Source organism: Dermochelys coriacea, chromosome 3, assembly GCF_009764565.3.
Source record: "Dermochelys coriacea isolate rDerCor1 chromosome 3, rDerCor1.pri.v4, whole genome shotgun sequence".
Classification (NCBI taxonomy): domain Eukaryota; kingdom Metazoa; phylum Chordata; order Testudines; family Dermochelyidae; genus Dermochelys; species Dermochelys coriacea.
The window spans coordinates 26,598,655-26,622,069 of NC_050070.1; the positions used below are offsets into that span (position 1 = coordinate 26,598,655).

A 23,415-nucleotide genomic window follows, 5' to 3' on the forward strand; every position below is an offset into this window, starting at 1 on the left:
CAAACTGGTTTTAGAGAAAACAAAAACAAGTTTATTAACTACAAAAGATAGATTTTAAGTGAGTATAAGGGATAGTAAACAGAGCAAAGCAGATTACCCAGCAAATAAAACAAAAATGCAATGTAAGCTTAAGATACTAAAGGAACTGGTTACAAGTAGTAATTTCTCACCCTAAATGTTGTTTTAGGCAGATTGCAGAGGTTCCTGAAGGCAAGCTGCTCTTGCCTGCAGCTTAAAACTCCAGGTTTTTCTTTCATAGGCCAGGAACCTTCCCAGCCTAGGCTCAGACGTTTCTCCCCAACTTTGATTTTGTTTCTTAGATGTTCACAGTAGTCATCCTGGGTGGGGATTCAGTGACGAACAAATGCTGACTATGTCACTCTCGTGCCTTAAATAGGTTTTACATATGGCAGGAATCCTTTGTTTTCCAGTGTGGGTTCTCCCCTCACAGTGGAAAAATACTGGTATTCTATCATGGAGTCCAGTACCAGGTGACTTGATCATATGATACTGCAGTGTCAAAGCAGCCATGAGTCAGTTTGTAGCATCCCAGGAAAGTTTTTCAGGAAGGTGGGAGATTAGCATCTTCAAAGACCTATTGTTCTCCTTAATGGTCCAGACTGATTGCATTCTGTCTGGTGGGTGTTCCCCAGTACAAACACTTTTGTAATACAGATGTATAGTCAATATTCCTAATTTTAGATACAAAAATGGTACATGCATACAAATAGGACAATCATATTCAGCAAATCATAACCTTTCCAGTGATATCTCACATGCCTTATCTTGTACAAAACGTATCATAGTTATGCTATAATCATACTATAACAATATTTCTATGAAGAATATTGGGTGTAGTGTCACACACTGGTCTCATACCCCAATAATATGGTCCAAGCTGGGTCAAGGGTGGGCAACCTTGACCTTTGGAAAGCCTCCCTCCTCCTGCTTTTGCTAGTGGTTCTTTGACCATATCGGTCACTAAACCACAAGTTTGATATACGTCCAAAATATTAAAAAAATGGGATTAATGGGAGATTACTTCATGGATGCAGCTTCAACCCCCACTCCTTTGAGCTGAACTGGAGGGAGCAGAAAGTGCCAGATTCCTCAAAGTCTCCACACATTCTGGATGTGATTTGTGACGTAATTTGCTCTCAGCAACAAGGCGAGGAGACAGAGGTGCCTTAGATCCTGTTAATATAAGTCCCACTTAAGAAAAAAAGTATTACAATTTATAATTTGTAATTTATTACAATTTATATTTGCTAAAGAAAATGGAAGTTTATACACTAGGCCAGAGGTTCTCAAACTGTGGTCCGTGGACCACTAGTGGTCCACGAGCTCCATTCAGGTGGTCCACGGATAGTTCCCTCTAAGGTGCAAGGCTGGGCAGTCGCACAAGGGAGAATGAAGGGCAACCCCCCTAATTAGTGGAGTCACACAGGCATGGCTCCCCTATTTAGGTGCCTGGACCCTGGAGAAGACGCACATGTAAGGTGAAGTGGTGGCCTTGTGGGGGGGAATAGGGGGTAGCTGGGAGGGGGAAGTGGGGTGGGAAGAATTTGAGATGTTCAGGGCGGCAGTGGCCAGAGAAAGAGGCGACTTTCCCTAGCTCTGTGGCTGCTGTGGTGGGGGAAGAGACTCCCCTCCTTCCCAGCCTGAGTTTGGAAGCTGCTGCGGTGGGGGAGAGTGGGAGAGACCCCCACTCCTTCTTAGCCCCAGTTCGGGGGCTGCTGTGGCAGGGGAGAAAGGGCACATCCATCGCATTAGAAAGATAAGACTACTGTATGAGTTTTGTGCTTATATTTATAGAACAAAAAATGTTAATTAAGTTTCTTTTATATACAGAGTTTTTCTTCAAAGCGCTTTACAGTAGTTAGCTAACGGTACAAACAATGTTTGCAAAGATCATTAAGTGGTCCACCGAGACCCTCAGCAATTTTCAAGTGGTCCGCGAAAAAAAGTTTGAGAACCACTGCACTAGGCCTCTGATATAGGCCCATTTCTTTCACACATTGAAGTCAATGGGAGTTTTACTACTGACTTCACTTCAATTGGAATAGGGTTCGGTCAGTGCCTGAAAGATTGAATTTATAAGAGATTCTTGGCAGTATTTGAAAAGCAGGTCATACAGAAGAGGCTAACATTATTCTGTAAACTTTGTAGTGTTTGGAAGTGTTTTTGTTGCACTCCAGAAAGCATGCTTCCTGCTAGTTATTTTTCACTCTCATAATTACTTTAGGTGGAATTTTAGTAAAAGATTGTTACCCAACGTATATGCTATGTATTAGAGTCATTACATTAATATTGTGGACAGTATAACAAGTGGTATAGTTGCAGATTGTATTGTGCTTTACCCAAAATGCTTTTCACTCATGCTAAGGACTATCCCATAACTTTTTTCAATAGCTAACCTTTGCTCTTGGTAAGAGGAAATACAAAACCTGTCATAGTATGAACACTATGCCTTGGGTAGTTAGAGGATGCCTGCATTGACACCTGGAATGTGATAGTCAAAACAAAGATAAGAGAAAGATACAGGATAGCACAGAAAAACAAGATAAGAAGCTTTTATTGACTGGTTTGTTAAAGCTTGGGTGATGTACAGAATGCTCACTACCTTGTAAAAAGGGTTACTATTAATATGGATAATCTCAAATGCATATTTTTGAAGCAAAGATGAATGCTGCAAGATTGCTAAATGTTGTGTTCTGTTGCCTTTGACTAATAACCTGGTTAAACCTGGCTACATGGTTTCTTGAATATTTTTAATAACGAACCACAAGTGTTGACAAGCAATTGGGTTTGGCTATCCCTAGTTTTCAGATTTGTTGCAGAAAGCCAATTCCCATTTACATTAAACAGGGAGGGAAATATGCCATCTGGCAAAATGAAATAGTCAGATTCCCTGACATACTGCTAGCACAGCTCACAAACATGGCTGTGAAAAAATACAGCAGTTGCTTGCTAGTACAAATGTATTATTTAGTCATTTGTTGTATGATGCTGACAGCTTTATGGATGTTTACAGTTAAAAGGATGGTGCTGATCTAGGATTGTACAGCCTTTGCCGACAATAAAACAGACAGGTTTTTTAAGCTTTTCTGAAACTGCACACCTCTATTATTGTGTAACCTTTTGCAAACTGCCAGTTCCATCTTTCACATACCAGAAATAACTAGACTACCCCCTCACAGTGAATATGGTATATGAATAATTTAAAAAACTTTATCTTAGTATAGCCAGTTAAGTAGTTTATGAATGTCAGTAGGATTCAGAGCTTCTCTTTAAGAGTTGCTTATTTCTGAGAACACTTTCAGTATTGTCTTCTTTCTTATGTCAGCATGCAAAGGTTCAGACTGATTTACTCTTTATAATACAATAATTCTATAGACTGTTTGTAGCTATACTGGTAAAGCAGCCATAGATTGAGAGCCTATATAGTCAGCAAAAGATTCTGCTTGTACCCAAGGACTTGAGTTGAAAGTAGGACTTGAATATAACTTTTTTTCTAGCTAGTCTAAAATAACTGTTGATATTTAGCCTACTTACATATTTTATATTCATTGTTGATGTTATATTCATTGTTGGATACATCCTTTATATTTCAAAACAATTTATTCCTTTTGTAACATAAAAATTTACAAAAAATGAAGTTTGGAAAATAAAATGGAATTTACAGTTATTTGTTTTCAACTAATTCTGGGTGATTGTGCCAAAATAATCAGCTCCATATTCCTTGAGATCCTCTTCAGCTGTGTAACTAGCTTCTTCTTTCATTAATGACTGTGACTTGCAACCTGGTTTATCAGTTTCTTCTTTGTTAGAATCTTTTCAAACAGTGTGTGTATGGCCAGAAAAGTGACTGCAAAAATATCAACAATTTACTCCAGAGATCTAATCCCTGTGTGTCCTTGAGCCATACCTGTTCAGTTCAGGGACAAAACCAATTTTTAACCTCTGCTAAAATTAATACTTACATGGAAGAACAAACTCAATTCTGTTCTGTCTGATGCATCATTGGCAATAGTATGTTGACACTAGCATGCTTAGATGTTATTAATCAACAGAAAAGGATAAAACCTCACTCTTTATGGTAACATTTTTTCCACTGATAACACTATGTGTCTCAGCATCTACCTGACCAATAGACACCAGGTGGAGCTACCATAAGCCACTGAGGTGAGAAAGGCATTCCTGTCCACCCCTGTTCTGGACTGTGTCCTTGGCAGCACCTGGGTAGATTTTCAGAGAGCAACACATTATTTCACCTCAAATATTTAGTGAATCTCCACTTGATGTTTTGTGTTATATTGCCTGCATCCATATAGGACTTTTTTAATGAACTGGGTGGTCTAAAGATGTAATAGCCAGGAACTCCCAAGTCCTAATCTTTGCCCTGTCATACTGTGTGCCCTTGAGTTTGTTACACTGCTTCTTGGTTTTGCATGCTATGGAATGCTATTGATAATACTACTCATAATACTCATGAGGAACTGTTGCACTAGCTAGTATTTGTACAGCACTTTACAAAGTGCTATATAAAGGCTAGATATCATTGTATACAGTCTCTGAAAGTGATTACTAAGGCCTGCTAAATTTAAACCTACATTTTATGTCTTTCTTACTGTTGTTGTTATTTTGCTGTGTAAATATTCACCAAATCAGTTTATATATGTTAAATGAAAGAACATGACATAGCTTTGGTTGGGAAAACAATTGCTTTAGCCACAAGTAATTCAATACTGAGATATTACACTTGATCTCTGACCTGAAAAAGGGTGAATTAGTGTGTATTTTAGTAGTTGTAGGCAGTGTTGTTGCAGTCCCAGGTCATTGGTCCCAAGGCATTAGAGAGATAAGGCAGGTGAGGTCATATCTTTTATTGGACCGGCTTCTCTTGGTGAAAGAGAGAAGCTTTTGAGTTTACCCAGAACTCTTCTTCAGATCTGGGAAACTATCTTAGGCTGTGTCTACACTGCAGCTTAAATCGGCATAATTTATGTTGCTCGGGGTGTGAAAAGTCACACTGACATAAACACCGGTGTGGAGAGCCCTATGTGGGCAGGAACATAAGTAGTTAACACATTTCAAGGGGTAATTCAAGGTGAAGTGGCCCATTAACACCCCTTCAGTCATAGAGAGGAAAGGATGGGAGGAGGAGCAGATGGAGTGTGGGGAGGGGGGTTGTTAGTGGGTTATAGATTGTTGTAATATGCCATAAATCCAGTGTGTCTATTTGGTCTTTGATTTTAGTGTCTAGTAAAGTTATGAATTTAAGCTCCCAGGCTCATCTTTTGAAAGTGTTGTGCATGTTTCCTTTGAGGATGAAGACTGATAGATCAGCTGTAGAGTGATTGCTTTGTGAAAAGTGTTCATCCACAGGTGATGTAGTGTTTTTTTCTCTTATCATTTTCCTGTGTGAGTTCATTCAAGAGCGTAGTGATTGTCATATTTGCTATTGGGACATTTAGTGCACTAGATAAGGTATACTGCATGTTGTGATAGTTATGTGTAGGATCCAGGGATCTTGTAAGGTGTATTGGGGGATGGGGGGGGGTGTAATTATCATGTAGCAATGGAGATATGTCTGCAAGTTTTTCATCTGTTGTTCTGGCAGGATCTGGTGTCACTCTGAGTTGGTGTTTCCTGGTCTGTGGGGAACTTGCTTCTGATGATGAGCTTGGAGAAGTTGAGTTATAGTTAGATGATAATCCGTATGGGTTCTAATGTGGGGTGGTAGGTGCATTTTAGCAGTTGCCTTTAAGGTGTTTGCAAGACTGTGATTTCTGTGAGTTTTGTGGTATTTTTCATGTGTCTATGTGTTCCATAAAACGTTGACAGTATAAATTTATCTGAGGTGTCTGTGTGTATTGCATATGGAGTATTTGTCTCGTATTTAAATTGTAAGCTTTTGGGTGCAGGGACAGTCTTTTTTTTGTTTTGTGTTTGTACAGTGCCTTGCACAATGGAGTCCCAGTCCGTGACTAGGCTACTATATGCTACGATAATACAAATTATAAATAATAATTCATGTTTACATGTCTATAATGTAGACATGTCTGTTCTCTAACAGCCAAAATTTAAAACCTGAAAACTAGTCACCTTACCACATCCACAAGCTGACGTGGTTCTCTCAGTGTTCTGAGCCACACAGCACAAAACTAAAATCCAGGTATAATCCATGACGGTAACTTCATCAGATTGTTTAGTGTTCTTAGAATTGTTCCTCCAGAGAGTAAGGCAAGAACTACTGTACTTTGAAATAATTAGCTTTGAATTCCTGGAGATAATTTCATGCAACAGATTGATAATGTGCCAAGGATTTTAAAATGTATTTTAAAGATGTCAATGTGAAGAAGAATGTCAGTGAGAAGTACAACTTGTATCTAAATGAAATAAAAGGGAAATGCAGGTTCGGGGAGTTGTACCATATAGACTTGAAAGCCAGAAGGGACCATCATGATGATCTAGTAGTCTGACCTCCTGCACGTTGTAGGCCACAGAACCTTGCGCGCACACTCCTGTAGTAGGCCCATAACCTCTGGCTGAGTTACTGAAGTCCCCTATCTTGACGTAAAGATTTCAAGTTATAGAGAATCCACCATTTTAGTTCAAACTAGTGCTGTCAAGCCATTAAAAATATTAATTGCCCTTTTAATAGCACTGTTAATAATAGAATACCATTTATTTAAATATTTTTGGATGTTTTATACATTTTCAAATATATTTAAATTACAACACAATTAGATTTAAATTACAACACAATACAAAGTGTACAGTGCTCACTTTATATAATATTTTAAATATTTACACTGTAAAAAAGATAAAATAAATAGTATTTCAGTTCGACTCATACAAGTACTGTAGTGCAATCTCTTTTATCGTGAAAGTTGAACTTATAAATGTGGATTTATTATTTTTTTACATAACTGCACTCAAAAATAAAACAATATAAAACTTGAGAGCCTACCAGTGCACTTAGTCCAACTTCTTGTTCTCCTTTAGAGGAGTCTCGGCTTATTGAAGGGGTAAGATATTTTTATTTCAGAAAGTAAGTATTCTGGAGATGGGAGGGAGAAGGGTGAATTCTTGGTGCTGCTCCTGTTTGGTTGGGTTTCTGAGCTCACCAGGCTCACCTCCTGTCAAAAGAGGAAGAAAGTTTAATCTTAGAAATCTTCATTTAGTATTTGGGGAGGCTGGGGTAGGGAGCAATCAATGACTTGTGCAGGAGGAGGGTGGGAAAGATGCCTTGATGCTGCTTTTGGAATGGTGGTTACTGGTACTGGGGCTCGCCTCCTTTTACTGAGCTAGGTGGGCTCCCTTTAACTGAGCAAACCCTTGTTTGCAAGGGAGAATATGGATTTTACCTCAGGAATTCAGCATGTGGTGGGGAGGAGAGGTTGGCGGCAAGAGGCTGAGCTTGCCATGCACCTGTTCTCTATGGGGTACCACCCAGAGCGAGCGGCTGTCCAGGGGCAGTGGGGCACAGCATGGGGAGGGCAGGGTGGGTGTCGGTTCTCAGAGCAAGATGCCGGTTGAGGACAAGGGGGCACAGCAGGGGGGAGGAGGGGGTCAGTCACTGTAGCAAAGGGCCGGCAGGGTGCAATGGGGCACGGTGTGGGGAAGGTCGATCCCCAGAATAAGAGCCCAGTTGGGGGCATGGTGGGGGGTGAGCGAGGGGCCTGCCAGGGGGACATTCAGGCAAAGTGCATGGGGAGGCAGGGGGGAGTTGGTTCCCGGAGCAAGGGGCTGGCCAGGGGCAGTGGGGCACAGCCAGGGGGGAGGGGGCTTTGCCCCAAGAATGAGGGGCCAGTCAGGGACAATAGGGCACAGCATGGGGGGGAGGCAGTCCCAGGAGCAAGGGGCAGGCCGAGGGCAACGGGCCACGGCAGGTCAGGATCCCTATCTCTCAGCCAGAGCTGGAATAGGAACTACTTCCTCTCCTCTCCTCTTGTTTTCTCACCCTCCCAAAGGAGATTGGGTTACTGCACCTGACTGGTTTCAGAGTAGCAGCTGTGTTAGTCTGTATTGGCAAAAAAGAAAAGGAGGACTTGTGGCACCTTAGAGACTAACAAATTTATTTGAGCATAAGCTTTCGTGAGCTACAGCATCCGATGAAGTGAGCTGTAGCTCACGAAAGGTTATGCTCAAATAAATTTGTTAGTCTCTAAGGTGCCACAAGTACTCCTTTTCTTTTTTGCACCTGACTGGACGCTGTCAGGTTCCTCCGCAGCTGGTGCCTGTCTCCCTCTCTGCCCAGAGATATGGGATTAACACCATTAAAAAAATGAATGTGTTAATTTTGTTTTCAGTTAATCGTAGGTGTTAACTGCAATAAAGTGACAATCTTAGTTCAATGAGTGACCCATGCCCCATGCTGTACAAGACCACCAGCGTCTCTGCCAATCTGACTTGGGGGGGAATTCCTTCCCAACCAGATATCATGGTCATTTAGACCCTGAGCATGTGGGAAAGACCTGCCAGGCAAACACCTGGAAAGAAATTATCTGTTGTAACTCAGAGCCGCCCCCCCCCCCCCCGTGTCCTATCTTCGTCCGTCAGAGATATTTGCTAAGAGCAATCACAGATGGGCCATTGTTTGTGATCTCATCATACAATCCCCTCAATAAATGTATCAAGTTCAGTCTTAAAAGAAGTTAGGGTTTTTGCCCCCCTCCTCCCGTTGGAAAGCTGTTCCAGATCTTTGCTCCTCTTCTGGTTTGAAATCTTTGTTTATCAGGGCTCCTGTCCTCCATTTTACCTTGAAAAATCCATCATTTCCCCTCCAAGAGTCTCTAAAGTCCCTAAGGGAAGGAAGTTAGTTAATAAACTGATAATAATAAAGGGTAATTTTTAAGGCAAATTCAAAGAAAGAAGGTAGTGGTACCTGGAGCCTATTATCTAAGAAGTATGGTTCATCAGATGAACATTCTCGGCATGCTGACATGCTTCATATTTTCTCTCTTTTCCTGTGTTTTAAAAAAAGAAAGAGAGGTTGGGGAAACTGTTCTACTTTTAAAAAGGAGCAGCAAATTATTCTTGCACGTTTTTCTGTGTCATACATAAAGATAAAGCACCATGCTGTCTTCTCCCATCACCTCTTTAACAAGAGAGAGATGCTTACATTTATAAGGGTGAAAGGATCTAAAGATAAATTTCAGAGTAGCAGCCGTGTTAGTCTGTATTCGCAAAAAGAAAAGGAGTACTTGTGGCACCTTAGAGACTAACAAATTTATTAGAGCATAAGCTTTCGTGAGCTACAGCTCACTTCATCGGATGCATTTGGTGGAAAAAACAGAGGGGAGATTGATATACACACACAGAGAACATGAAACAATGGGTTAATCATACACGCTGTAAGGAGAGTGATCACTTAAGATAAGCCATCATCAGCAGCAGGGGGGGGAAGGAGGAAAACCTTTCATGGTGACAAGCAAGGTAGGCTATTTCCAGCAATTAACAAGAATATCTGAGGAACAGTGGGGGGTGGTGGGGTGGGGGGGAGAAATAACATGGGGAAATAGTTTTACTTTGTGTAATGACTCATCCATTCCCAGTCTCTATTCAAGCCTAAGTTAATTGTATCCAGTTTGCAAATTAATTCCAATTCAGCAGTCTCTCATTGGAGTCTGTTTTTGAAGCTTTTTTGTTGAAGGATAGCCACTCTTAGGTCTGTAATCGAGTGACCAGAGAGATTGAAGTGTTCTCCAACTGGTTTTTGAATGTTATAATTCTTGACGTCTGATTTGTGTCCATTTATTCTTTTACGTAGAGACTGTCCAGTTTGGCCAATGTACATGGCAGAGGGGCATTGCTGGCACATGATGGCATATATCACATTGGTAGATGCGCAGGTGAACGAGCCTCTGATAGTGTGGCTGATGTGATTAGGCCCTATGATGGTGTCCCTTGAATAGATATGTGGACAGAGTTGGCAACCGGCTTTGTTGCAAGGATAGGTTCCTGGGTTGGTGGTTCTGTTGTGTGGTGTGTGGTTGCTGGTGAGTATTTGCTTCAGATTGGGGGGCTGTCTGTAAGCAAGGACTGGCCTGTCTCCCAAGATGTGTGAGAGTGATGGGTCGTCCTTCAGGATAGGTTGTAGATCCTTGATGATGCGTTGGAGAGGTTTTAGTTGGGGGCTGAAGGTGATGGCTAGTGGCGTTCTGTTATTTTCTTTGTTGGGCCTGTCCTGTAGTAGGTAACAAAGTTCTTCATTCTAAAATAACTTGTGTGGTTTCTTCAGTTAGGGCTGTCTCATCCCTGTTGAAGTCAATAGCAGCTCTCCCACTGACTTCAAGAGCAGCAGGATCCAGCATAGGCTTCTTCTGAATTCTTCATGCTCCTCTGCATACGTAATGAACATCTCACTGTAGCCACTGTGATGTGAGAAACGGCGATGTCTAAGGGCAGGTCTACACTAGAAGCGCTACTTGCAGCTGCGTCACTTTTGCGCATTTGGTGAAGACTCTTTATGCCAGGGGTCTCCAAGCTGGCAGGGAGGAATATTCGTGTGAGGGCAGCTGGGGCCCAGGCGAGGCTGCCAGCCTGTCCATGTTGTCTCCCCCCCCCTCGCCCTCCCAGAGCTTCGACCCCAATCCCAGCTCCAGAGGGAGTGAGGGGGAGCAGAGAGGGGCAAGGGGTGCCCCGCGGTAAAAAGTTTTGGGACCACTGCTCTATGCCGACAGGAGAGCGCTCTTCCATCAGCATAATTACTCTACCTCCATGAGAGGCGGAAGCTATATTGGTGTGAGAGCGTTTCCTGCTGACATAGCAGCATTGTGGACAGTACTTAGGTCACTGTAACTTGCGTCGCTCATGAGGGTGTCTTTTTCACACCCCTGAGCAATGCAAGTTAGATCGACTTAAGTGGTAGTATAGACCTGTCCTTAGCCACTAAGTTTGTTTTTTTGGCTCACTGGACCAGAGGTATATTTAATCTCCCAGACAGAAGCACAGAGATGGTGATTCCCCCTATTGTCTGAGAAATGGAAGTGAAATGATGAAATAGGAAATTGGGATATTAACCAAGAAATGTCCATGCTGATGCTTTGGGGGGGGGGAATTCAACCTGCCAATTTAACAAAAACACCAAGAAGGTAAGCCCTGCGCTGCTTCAGCTGTATAGCTAGAGACAAAAAAGACCATCAGAAAATGATAGGCAAGAAAATGTTGGATGTTGTCCTGAAAAATCAGGATGCAATGATTTATGATGCTGGAAAGTGGGACCAAAGTTGAGTATAAGGGAGATGGAATTTTAAAAAAAAAAAAAGTCTGGTTAGGAAATCACTCATTATTTATTAAACAGTTTAATTGGTTTGTTCATATTTTACCTGATGGAGTGCATTGAAAGAAAGACGATTTCTAGATACTTCTTACAAGGTTCATTTCTGTTGCTTGTTAGGTTTTTTTAGGACATTGGAGACATAAGACACTTTATGCCATTAAAGCAGTGTTGTCTTTCTAGGAACTTAAATCTGATTTATCTTCTAAATTAGCTAAAACTGAATTTAAAACATTTAATCCTGTAGCATTGTCCATACAGATATAGGCCCAATTTTCAAAAGAACTCCGTACCCATTGTATGCCACAGTGGGAGCTGCTGGGTGCTCTGGATTTTGAAAATCTGAGCCTGGTTATGGGTTCTGGTCCTGAGCTCTGTTCAGACACTTGCCTGTATAGTACACACAATTCAGTGTGTCAGAAAATATAGTTTATCTTATGATCTCCCATATGAATCTCTGTTAATCCTTCTATTAACCTAAAGATAGAAAGGGAGTTTTCTAGTATATAGGGAAGATACTGGGAATCTATTCCAAGCGCCGCACTACCTTCTATTTAGTTTCTTTGTTCCTTAGTTTGAAATGGGTATATCTGTAAGACACGTGAGGTTTTATTAATAAAATAAATGATGATTGTTAAAGGTTTGCCTTGGATGTATAAAGTATATATCACTATTGCTATTAAGCTATGCAGAACATCCTACCATTGCTGCTTCACAACTAAAAAGCATATTGGAGGAGGTCATGGTTGATGATTATAATGGTCTTGGTCCCTTGTGGCCTTAAAAAAAATCTATGGATGTAACCAATAACTCAGTCTTAATTTCTGTGTATTTTTCTTTCTTTGCAGATTGATGATTCCAGCTGTGATTCTGAAATTCTTTCCTTGCTCCTGAATGCAAAATTAGTGGTAAAGTGCATATCCACTGTGTTCTACCCTCACCTTATCAACCACTTACTGGCCAACCAGGAAGAGGGGCATTGGGATGTAGAGGAAATAGCAAAACAACTGCAGGAAGCAGGCTTCAGTGCAGAGGCAGGATCTCTTATGATGTGTTACAAAGGGATTCATCCTGCACTCAGAACCTACAGTACTGCCTTCAGTGCTATTCAGCATTGGATCTGAGTGGCAAAACAAACTGAATTTCTTTTGACAAACAGCTGTCTGAATAATGTGTTTGTTTCAATTGCCTGCTTTTCAGATGGAGATCTTCTACACGAGAGATAAATTGTTCTAATGAAGTGATATATTTAGAGTTGATCATCACTTTTTATGATTTGTGGAAAATGCTAACAATATACATACTGTGGATTTACTTTCAGTTTATTTTGAAACTTTTTACCAGTTCTAAAAGTCTCTCTCTCTCAGTATAGGTATAGTAAATCTCTCAAACTGGTAAAAACTTTCTAATTGGCAAAAACATTTGAAATGCAACCACTGTAATGTGTAAATTATAAACTAGGACAGTAACTTGTGATGCTGCAGTGTTATACAATGTGTCACACAATTCTTGTAAGTCATTTACACCCTGGTCACAATATAAAACAATAGTTATCGATAAAGGTGTTTAGAACAAATGTCATCACAAATGAAGAGAAATAACTAATGAGAAGTTCTGAAATCTTAAAAATTGATATTTTTCAATGTTGTTTTGGATATCTTATTACAATAGTTTTATTTGCAATAAGTGACATACTTTTCATTTATTAAACTTTTTCTTTTTTTCCCCCTCTTTTTGACTGAACTGAGTATTCTTCAGGGGGAAGCAAGCTGATAATTTTTGTCACGCTTACTATAGTTTGGTCTTTGTTACTCTCTTTCCAATTTCAGAAAACTTGGCTCAGATCTCCAGAAGATTTTGTTCACCGTTTTGTCTTTCCTTCCAGATGTCTTCTCCTATTTGCTATGGACATGAATAGCCGATCCATTTCAGTTTTGTTCAGTAAGGGAACTGGTGCATGTCAGGGTTCCCTCCCCACTCTGAACTCTAGGGTGCAGATGTGGGGACCCGCATGAAAGACCCCGTAAGTTTATTTTTACCAGCGTAGGTTAAAACTTTCCCAAGACACAAATTTTGCTTTGTCCTTGGACAGTATGCTGTCACCACCAAGTAATTTAGACAAAGAACAGGGAAAGGACCACTTGGAGTTCCTGTTTCCCCAAAATATCCCCCTAAGCCCTTACACCCCCTTTCCTGGGAAGGCTTGAGAATAAACAAGATGAGCACAAACCAGCCTTGGATTTTTAAGAACCAAAATACCCAATCAGATTCTTAAAAAAAGAGAACTTTATTAGAAGAACAAAAAAAGATAAAAGAACAACTCTGTAAGATCAGAGTGGAAGATGATCTTACAGGCAGTCAGATTCAAAACATAGAGAATCTCTCTAGGCAAAACCTTAAGTTAAAAAAGACACAAAAACAGGAATACACATTTCCTCCAGCACAGCGAATTTCACAGGCCAAAACAAAGAAAACCTAACACATTTTCTAGCTATATTACTCACTAACTTTACAGGAGTTGGAGTACTTGCATCCTTGATCTGTTCCCGGCAAAGATATCACACAGACAGACAAAAGCCTTTTTCCCCCCCTCCAGATTTGAACCATCTTGTCCCCTCGTTGGTCATTTTGGGTAAGGTGCAAGCCAGGTTACCTGAGCTTCTTAACCCTTTACAGGTAAAAGGACTTTGCCTCTGGCCAGGAGGGATTTTGTAGCACTGTATACAGAAAGGTGGTTACCCTTCCCTTTATATTTATCACAGTGCAAGTGGATTTATTCTATGTATCTCGTTTTACCAGAAGCATTTGGTGTTCATGTGTTTATATGATTATGGCTTTGTGTTAAAATTACCTTCTCATTTCACTCTTGCCTAGTTCTATACTGAGATCAGTCTTCAAAGGAATTTTGCGAGAACCTGAGAAAAAAATAACATTTCTGTTTCATTCTACAAAAATTGGTATTGAGACAATAGTTTCTAATCTTTATTTAAGTGTAGGGTGGATGTCCAGTGCAGGTACTCCATAGGAAAGATATACAACTGGATAAATGCCTTGAAAAAGGACTTAAAAAGAGATGTTTGATAAAGGAGTGAACCGGGGGGGCAGTTGGGGACTCCTATGATTGATATGGCAGGGAGCCTACCCCACTTATTATAGCCCACCTTAATCCTCCTATGAAGGCTGCAGTGAATAAGGTAAGCTAAGGTCCTGGCAATGGATTTGCTGGAGGGAAAAAAATGAGGGAGCTGGTAAAAGTCCCCCGGGTAATTATGGAATAAACATGGGGTTACCTGCACTGTACACTTTTATCTGCCCGGTAGTCCCAGACATCTAATAATAGTGTTGCGGCCTGATTAAATCCATGTCAAATGTGTCCTGTCCTTCTTTTGGTATAGCTAGACAATCTTTGTTGGGTTAATTTCCTATAAGTATCATCTGTGGCTTTGAATTAATATTATTTTATTTTACTTACACTTTGTCCTAAAAAAAAATCATTTCATAAGACACTTACCTTGCAATTTGCTTGGAATTCTTTAAGAAGACTGTAACAGTGTATTGAATTCTTCAAGTGGTTTGGCCATTTTTGGTTCACATCTTTTCAACAATGTTTGAGAAGGGGACTTCCGGCTTCCTTCATTCATGACCATAATTTTCATTCATCAATCTCATGGGTTAGACTGAGGTCTTTTTCATTCAAGTTCCCCACATTAATCTTTGCCTCAGGTTCCAAATACTGTATCTTGAATAAAATCAAAGCTCATTGGCATAGCACAGAAAAAACAGGAAAAATCAAAACCCAAAGATAAATGGAAATAAATAAATGCACTGGAACACTAAACAATGCTATTAGCCAGACACATGGGTTGTTTTACAAAGTATTGAAATACCACCTACAGCATGGCATAACAATGCACTTCACATTTCTCAGCCTATTACCTCAGAATCATGTTTCCAGGGAGTCCATGTGTTTATGTGTCATTTCAGAGTCAGTGCAGTAGATAAAACCCAGCAGTGTTAGCAGTTCAGAGAGCTGCTGACATCCTGGCAATACATCACACCAAAGCTAACCCAGGATAGATAACAGTTGTTGGTGTCCAGTTAGTATGGTTCCTGTGTGGTTCTAGCCCAAAAACTTGCACAGAGATTAAACAATTTTCTGCATCTTCATCCAAAATCACATGCTGAGTCTTAACTCTTCTCCAGTAACACTTTCCAAATGGCATAGAGTTCTGTTTCCCCCAACCTCATCAGTAAACAGCTTATGCAGACAGGAGCTCTGAGGTGCAGACAGACTCAATGATTAAACAGATACTTAACTTTATTTAAACATTTTTTAAAAGACACACTGGTGGGTTATACTGGACAGATGGACATAATTTCTCAGGATCAATATGGAATGAACTATCTCAATCTTCCTAATGCAAAGTAGGCTATGAAGCAGTGTAAGTAGTACTTGTTTAAGAAAGACAATTCATGGTAGCTGCTCGGTTTTTGGGGCTGTATTTCCCCCTGTTGAATCTCAGTGAATTGTGACCTTATCTGTCCTGCCATTTGGACATGGTCAGTCAATTGGCTGTCATACATCAATGACATTAGATAGCGGCATTACATGGTTGTAGGTGTCTCACCAGAGTGCAGCAAGTAGCTTCCACCACATGCAGGCATCTGTTCATGAAACGAGAAGGCACATTACAAGTATACGTGTATCAAAGTACTGATGTGTTTGTGAATTTCTCCCATGAGATTGATTTCAGATTTGGAGTTCCGACAGTTGTTATTAAGACATGTTAGCAAACGGGATAACAATGTGAGTTATCCCATAAGACCCTCTCATCATTTTATTAAGACCAAAAAAAGGTACTGACAAGTTGAATTGACACTTGTGCCTACTTGGATTTTGTCAATTTACTTGAATTACAATTGGAAACTGTTCAAAATATTACTTTCAATGAATACAGCATGAGCTGGATCTCTCCTTTGGAGGTTACTCATCTTAGTAGTTTGTTCATTTCCTGATAAAGAAACAGGCCAGAATTTAGGCTCTTACATTCATATTCAATCACCTAAATAGAAATGGGCTGATTTTTCAAAGGTGCTGAGCACCCTAGCTCCTAATGACTATGGCAGCTGCAGGTGCTCAACACCTTTGATAATCAGGCTCTTCCCAAGGTAGTGTCTATGGCTGAGGCTTGGAGCCTAATTCCTAGGGCTATATGGGTTGAAAATGTTAAAAAGTTCATAGTTTATTAGCTGTCTGTAGTAGTGAACAGGGTAGTATTTGGACAATTAAAGTTCTTGAGACCAAAACACTCGTTGGCCTGATTCCTTTGTCATTTATATTGGTTTGAAATCAAGAGTAACTCAGATAAAGTCAGGAGAGTCTTCATATGAGCCACCATTAATAGACCACCTGGATTAAGCTCATGTTACCCAGGATGAGGAACAGGCGCCTCCCTGAAGCTATCCAACACTTGTGTGGTGAAGAGAAGGAGAATTTCACAAGGCAGGCTTACATAACTCCTGTCTATTGGATTCAAGGTCAGCATTTTTTGCTCCTGGACAGGGTGGATAAAATGAATGATTTAAAAAACAGATTTTTTTTATTTAAATTAAATACTGGTTTATTTTTTAAAATAAACCTATTTAAAATTACATTTGAAACAATGGCAATCTATATTTAGACCCAAACTTACTATAATCTATTAAAATAATGTAAATTAAATTAAAAATAATATTAAGCAGTACATGTTTGCTGTTGACATTTTGAAGAAAGTCAAACCACTGAACTGGAGGAAGTCACTGGCTAAAGATGTAGAACCAGATTTATTGAAGTGTTAAATGAGTTTTTGACAGCGGTAACCTCTTTTGCAGGTGCAGAGAGAATATTTTCTTCATTTCAGTTTATTTAACTAGTTCAATTCAATGAGTCCAAAGTTAAGAGACCAACTGAGAGTTGAAAATACAGGAAAGCTTGTTTTCCCTTTCCAATCTATGAATTAAAAATTAGATGTGAGACGATGAGATCCACTATTCTAAAATATTGAAGGGCAATCAGTTCAATTCACTAATTACATATGATACATCGTTTAATAAATCATTTTAAAATGCAGAACATGTTTTGGTCAACTTTTTATACACTTATTCTTATGTATCCAGCATATTCGTTTTATTCAACCAATAAAACAAATTTAAAATGTTTTTGTGCAAATTTAATGAAATTCAAATTTCCACCCAAGTAGAGCTTGACACAAATCACAAATTAAAAAAAATCATCCAGTAAGTAAGAAATGCATCATTTGCCATTTTCTATCATCATAAAAATGGTAAAAAAAAAAAAATAAGAGTCTGAATAAGTAGAAGTAAAGCTATATAATTATTTAAATGTATATACATAAAGTGTATCCTCCTGGTTAGCAAACGAAGCACCAAATGTAATGTAAAGGGCTATATTTAATTGCAAATCAACATATTTTAATGGTTACCAATCAATGTGAATCACTCTTTTTTTAGGAAAATATCAAAAGTACAATTGTAAACAAGATTAAAATCCATTATTTATATCAAAAATTTGCTCATTCGAAAGCTTGTCTCTCTCACCAACAGAAGTTGGTCCAATGAAAGATATTACTTCACCCACCTTGCCTCTCTAATATCCTGGGACTGACTTAGCTACAACAACACTGTATACAATGATGAAGAATAGAGGCAAAACAGCCAAAATGGTCATTGGTACATAGCTTTAATACCATCTAATAGAAAATATCATTCACAGGAGGACGGTTAGCAATAATAAATGGATCATAGTATTAGTGTTCTTAAGACTTTCTACAATTATATTTACCATTTCAGAAAACATGTATTGTTAACTGAGTAATCATGAAATAAGATGTATAAAATACTAAACTTCATCTGGTCTAACCAACATGAATTTAGCAAAGGCAAATTGAGTCTCAGTTGTCTCTTAGAATTGTTTAATGCATCAATATACTAATAGAGAAGGCCTTTGACAAGAAATAAGAGGCAAAGTATTGTTTTGGATCGAAACTGGCTAGGAAACATAAATCATATTAGGATTCAATGGTCAATTTTCATGATGGCGAAAGGTTAGCACAGGTTCTGTATCAGGTCCTGTGTTATTTAATATATTAATGATCTGGAAAGTGGAGGGATATCATCTTCAAATTTTGTTCCAAAGTTATTTAGGTTAGTCACAACCAGAGAGGACTGAGGAACTTATGAGAGAAGTAAACAAGGTAGATGAATGGGCAACACACAATGGCAAATGAAATGTAATTAAATGTTGACAAATGCAAAAGTAATGCATACTGAAGGGGAAAAAAATCCAACTACTGTACATCTGATAGGTTTCCAAATTAAATGTAGCAACCCCAGAATGGGACCTGGGCATCATTGTAGAGCACTCAGTGGAGACTTGCACAATGTGCAGCTTCATTCAAAAAAGCAAGACATTTGTATGAATAAAGAAAGATCTGGAGAATAATACTGAAAATATGATAACTTTATATAAATCAATGGTATGACCTCACCTGGAATAGCAGTAGTCACCCCACCTCAAAAAGGATATTTCAGAACTAGAGAAGGTTCAGAGAAGAGTGATGAGATTGATCAAAGCCTGGAAAACTCTCATGAAGAGAGATTGAAAAGACTGGGATTGTTTAGCTTAGAAAGGAGACAAATAAGACATAACAAATGTATTTAGAAAAAATAATAGTATAGAGAAGGTAGATTGGGAGCTTCTATTCTCCGTATGTTATAATACAAAAACAAAGGGACATTCAATTAAATTAAAAAGTAAAATAGATAAGAGGAAATACTTTTTCACACAATATGTAGTTGAACCACGGAACTCATTGACACAGGAAGTCATTGAGCTAAAAAACTTAACAACCTTAAGAGAGGATACTGATATGGATATAAGGGACATCCAGCATTGTTATAACTAATGACAACAAAAATTTTGGAAGGAGTATTAAATCTTGTGCTTCACTCTTAAGCCAATCTGTGGTTAGTAGAGATCAGAATGAGGCCTATTTGGACCCACACCAATTGAAATAAACGGGATTGTTAGTATGGTCAGTGTTCACACTGCAATATTGAAGTTGTGTTTTTAGTATAAACTACAGAATATGTTAGCAGGTGCTTTAGGGCTAAGGATTAGGTAACTTTGCCTCTTCAATCTGAAAACATAGAGGATGGGATTTTCAGTGGGAATTTTACCATTGTCTTTAATGGGACCAGAGTTAAAATGACACTGAGGCCTGGACCATAAACGGTATTAGGCATTGCAATACCTAACTTGTAGGCATCTAGAAAATCACTGGAACAGCAATAGGATCCACAAAGCTGGGTTAAGCCTAAACAATGCATAAGGAGAGAGAGATCACCTAAAAATGGGATCTACAAACACCAGCTTGGTAGACGGGGAACCAGCTAAGCTAGCCACTGGGTGTGTCACAAGAGGGTGTGTCTCAAACTCCAGCCCCTCATGAAGTTAAATGTTGTCACCAACCTACTGCCTGGAGATGAGCCAGGATGACCTTTTTCCCAAGGAGTTTGCCTCTCACCTCTTTCTGGAGTTGTGTTTTCCCTGAGCACTCCTCTGTCCTCCCAGTCTTCTTGGAAGACTGCCTCTTCCTCCTGGAATGACCTGGGTCTGGCTTAGGAAGGCCCAGGCCATTCCAGTTCCTAGCAGCCTTTGAGAGGACTGCCTAATTGGAGTCAGATGCAGGGTTTTTTTTTTCCCTCTCTCCATGTGATGGTTCACTAAGACACATTTTTCTCTCCCCTCTCCTCTAAGGTTAGGTTTTAGGGGTCAATCAAGTTAAGTAGTCTGATACTAAATTGGTATGCCCTATTTTTGTCAAATGGTGAAGTCAGATGGCTGCAATGCTTGGTCCCACCTACTTATACTGGAATTATGAGTATGAGCTTTCATACTCTGCAGCCATTGTAGATCTTTTTGGTTGATTTCAAGAACAAAGGATCTTCTATACAGATAAAAAGAAAAGGAGTACTTGTGGCACCTTAGAGACTAACAAATTTATTAGTCTCTAAGGTGTCACAAGTACTCCTTTTCTTTTTGCGAATACAGACTAACACGGCTGCTACTCTGAAACCTGTCTATACAGATAGTACTTATGAGTATCCTGCCATTTTATGACCATTTTAGAAATTCCTTTTCTACAGTAGGCATATTTGGCCTCTTGTAGCAGAACTTTGTGCTCACATATGCTACTGGATGTTGTATCCCTTCTTTTTCTTGCAATAAAGCTGCTTTTAGGCTGACTCCTGAAGCATCAACTTGGACTACAAATTCAGCAGAAAAATCAGGGTTCTGAAGTACTGGTTGATCACTGATTGTTTTCTTCAGTGCCTGGAAGGCCTGTTCATATTCATTTGTCCAGGTCGCCTTATTTTGTTCTGTTTGGTTAGCTTGGTAAGGTGCACAGCAAATGTGGGAAAGTGACGAATAAACCATCTATATCCTCCTCTGATCCCTAAAAAGGATCTTATATGCATCTTGGTTCTTGGGGTTGGACACTCAAGAATAATCTGCACTTTCTTTCACAAGCTCTCACCCTAATACATTACCCAGATATTTGACCATCTGTTGGAGCACTTCCTCTACATGTTCTAGATGCTCCCTTTAAGTGATACTATAGATAATCACATCATCCAAATATGCAGTGGTGTGTATCTCACCTTCCTTTAAAGGAATGGTCACAGTTGCTGAAATGTGGCTGGAGCCCCATGTAGTCCATATGGAAGGATGGTAAATTGACACAGGTCCCCAAGGGGGTTAAATGCAGTGTACTTCCTGATCCTTGTGACAAAGAAATTTGTCAATTATCCCTTCTCAAATCCAGGGTTCAGATAAATTCCTGTTTCCCAATAAACTGTTCAATTAACTCATCTATATTCAGCATTGAGTAAAAGTCAAATTTCAATACCATGTGAAGTTTTCTAAAATCCACAGAAAACTATTGTGACCTGTCTCTTTTTGGAACCAAAACTATCAGGTTTGCCCAGTCACTTGAAGAAGGCTCAATTACCCCTGTCTCCAACATTGTTTCCACTTCTTCTTATAGAGTTGTGATCAATTTCTCTAGTTCTTCATTATGTCATTGGTGGATTCGGAAGGAATTTTTCTAAGTGGTGGTAAATTAGGTGGCAGCTAGGAGGGGTTTTGTGGATCAAAGTAACACCAAAATCTGGGATTAAGGTGCCTAAATACCTTTGTGGATCTAGGTCTGAGTGCTTATGAAAATCCCCAGACAGTAGCTTTCTTCCTTATTGCCTCTGTAGAAATGTGGAAGAAATGTTTGTTGCATCTACCTGTCTATCGTCTTATATTTAGATTGTAAGCAGTTAAGGGCAGGGCCATCTCTTTGTTCAATGTTTTTATTGGTACAGTTCCTAGCACAATGGGGCTCTTGCCTTTGGGCTGTACTGTAATAAATTTTGAAGGAAAAAAAGAAGAGGGAAGGCATGTGGGCAAATGGCAGTGTGGCAAGATATTGGGAGGAATCTGGCTGGATATTAGGGTTAGTCCTGTCTTATTTGAGAGCTGGAAAACATTACGTTTTAAAGACCTTCTTCACAGGTCTGGAAGAGACCATAAATGTGTAGAACCTATATTATGAGGAGTAGTGAATACCAATCAGGACAACGAAGCAAAACAGATAGAGAACTGGAGACATTAAAGACGGGGATAAAAAGAGAGAGATTTGACTTGGGGAAAAACTATCTAGAGGGAAAGGATGAAGCACAGACTATGCCATGGCATGGGAAAAGCCATACTGAATGAGTTGTCCTGGCATAGCAAATTAGACAAGATTTTGCAATGCAATATAGGAGCAGAAAGCAAGCCACTTTTGTTTTTCCTTTTTAATTTAAAGGGTAAAGTTAATTAAGTGTCTGCAGCTTACCTCAGGGTAAATGCACCTCAGATAAAGTTGGGAGGAGAGACTCCCAGTTGACAGAAGAAAGCTCAAATTTACTTTTTCTCTCATTAGTGTGAAGGCTCTTATCAAGTTTTTAAATGGCCTCATTTACTCCAAAATAATCCAGAAATTGAATCTGCCAGCTACAGGCAACTGACTACCATCAGGCACTAGCCAGCTCATCTTCACTAAGATAGGATATAGTTAAGAACCAAGGCAAGTCGGGTGAATGAACCTGCTAGAAAATCCCAGAAGCAGGACCCTGCTTCTCACGTCAATCTATTTATATTGCCCCTGAGATCTTAGTACCTGAGCACCTCACAGTCTTTAATGTATTTATCCTCTCAACACCTCTGTAAAGTAGTGAAGTGCTAGTATCCCCTTTTTATGGGTGGGGAAACGAAGCACGGGGAGACTAAGTGACTTGCCCGTGGTCACTTAGGAAGTCTGTGGCAGAGATGGAATTGAACTTGGGTCTCCTGTTAGTACCCTAACCACTTGACCATCTCTTTCTTCAGGTAGGAGCTTCCAGTAGGCACAATGGTGAAGACAAGGTTCTATTAAAAATGTATGAAGTAGAAATCTCCTGTATGTGCTCTGAAATTTTGGAAACTGAAACCCAGTGCTCACTTCTCCTTGCTCTGAGCCATCTCTTTGCAAGACCCCCTCGCCACTTGGCCAGTGACTATTTGAACAGAATAAAAGATTATTATTCTTTTCTGTTTGAGCCTTTGCATTGTACTCAGCATTGTGTAAATAGAAGATACAGTTAAAGATCTTATAGTGGAGCCATGGCTAGCCCTGACATCCTGGCCAGCATTTCCTAGCTCAAAATAGGAGTTGTATTTTCCAAAGCTGAGTGGTCATGGAGCATCTAAAAGTAGCTCTATTTGCCCATACAGTCACCTTGCTACCCACATCCAACTCATAACACTGTAAAGCATTTTGTGATACCTTAGGGGTGAAAATCACTGTGTAAAACCAATTTTTACTTGGTGGATATTGAAGGAGCCCTGGAAACTGAAGCCTCCTATTTGTTCTCTGACCTAGATACTGTGGTTCAGTATATTAAATTCAGATGCATCTCTGACAGAATGTATCCCTGTGTCCACATCCTGCAGCCTATGCATGTTGTGCAAAGTATGCCTTGTGAGGGATCATTTG

The 23,415-nt window shown here is 39.7% G+C and overlaps 1 protein-coding gene across 4 annotated transcripts in view; it reads left to right on the plus strand.

Annotated features, from left to right (window-relative positions):
- The window catches only part of NBAS (NBAS subunit of NRZ tethering complex), a 394,692-nt gene extending 381,674 nt beyond the window's left edge, over nucleotides 1-13,018 (plus strand). For all 4 annotated transcript variants that reach the window (XM_038394647.2, XM_043510232.1, XM_043510234.1 and 1 more), the window contains one exon: nucleotides 12,136-13,018. In XM_038394647.2, coding sequence (XP_038250575.1) covers nucleotides 12,136-12,411 — 276 coding nt within the window. In that variant the 3' untranslated portion in view covers nucleotides 12,412-13,018. The remainder of the gene's footprint in view (nucleotides 1-12,135) is intronic.
- Nucleotides 13,019-23,415: the final 10,397 nt, after the last annotated feature.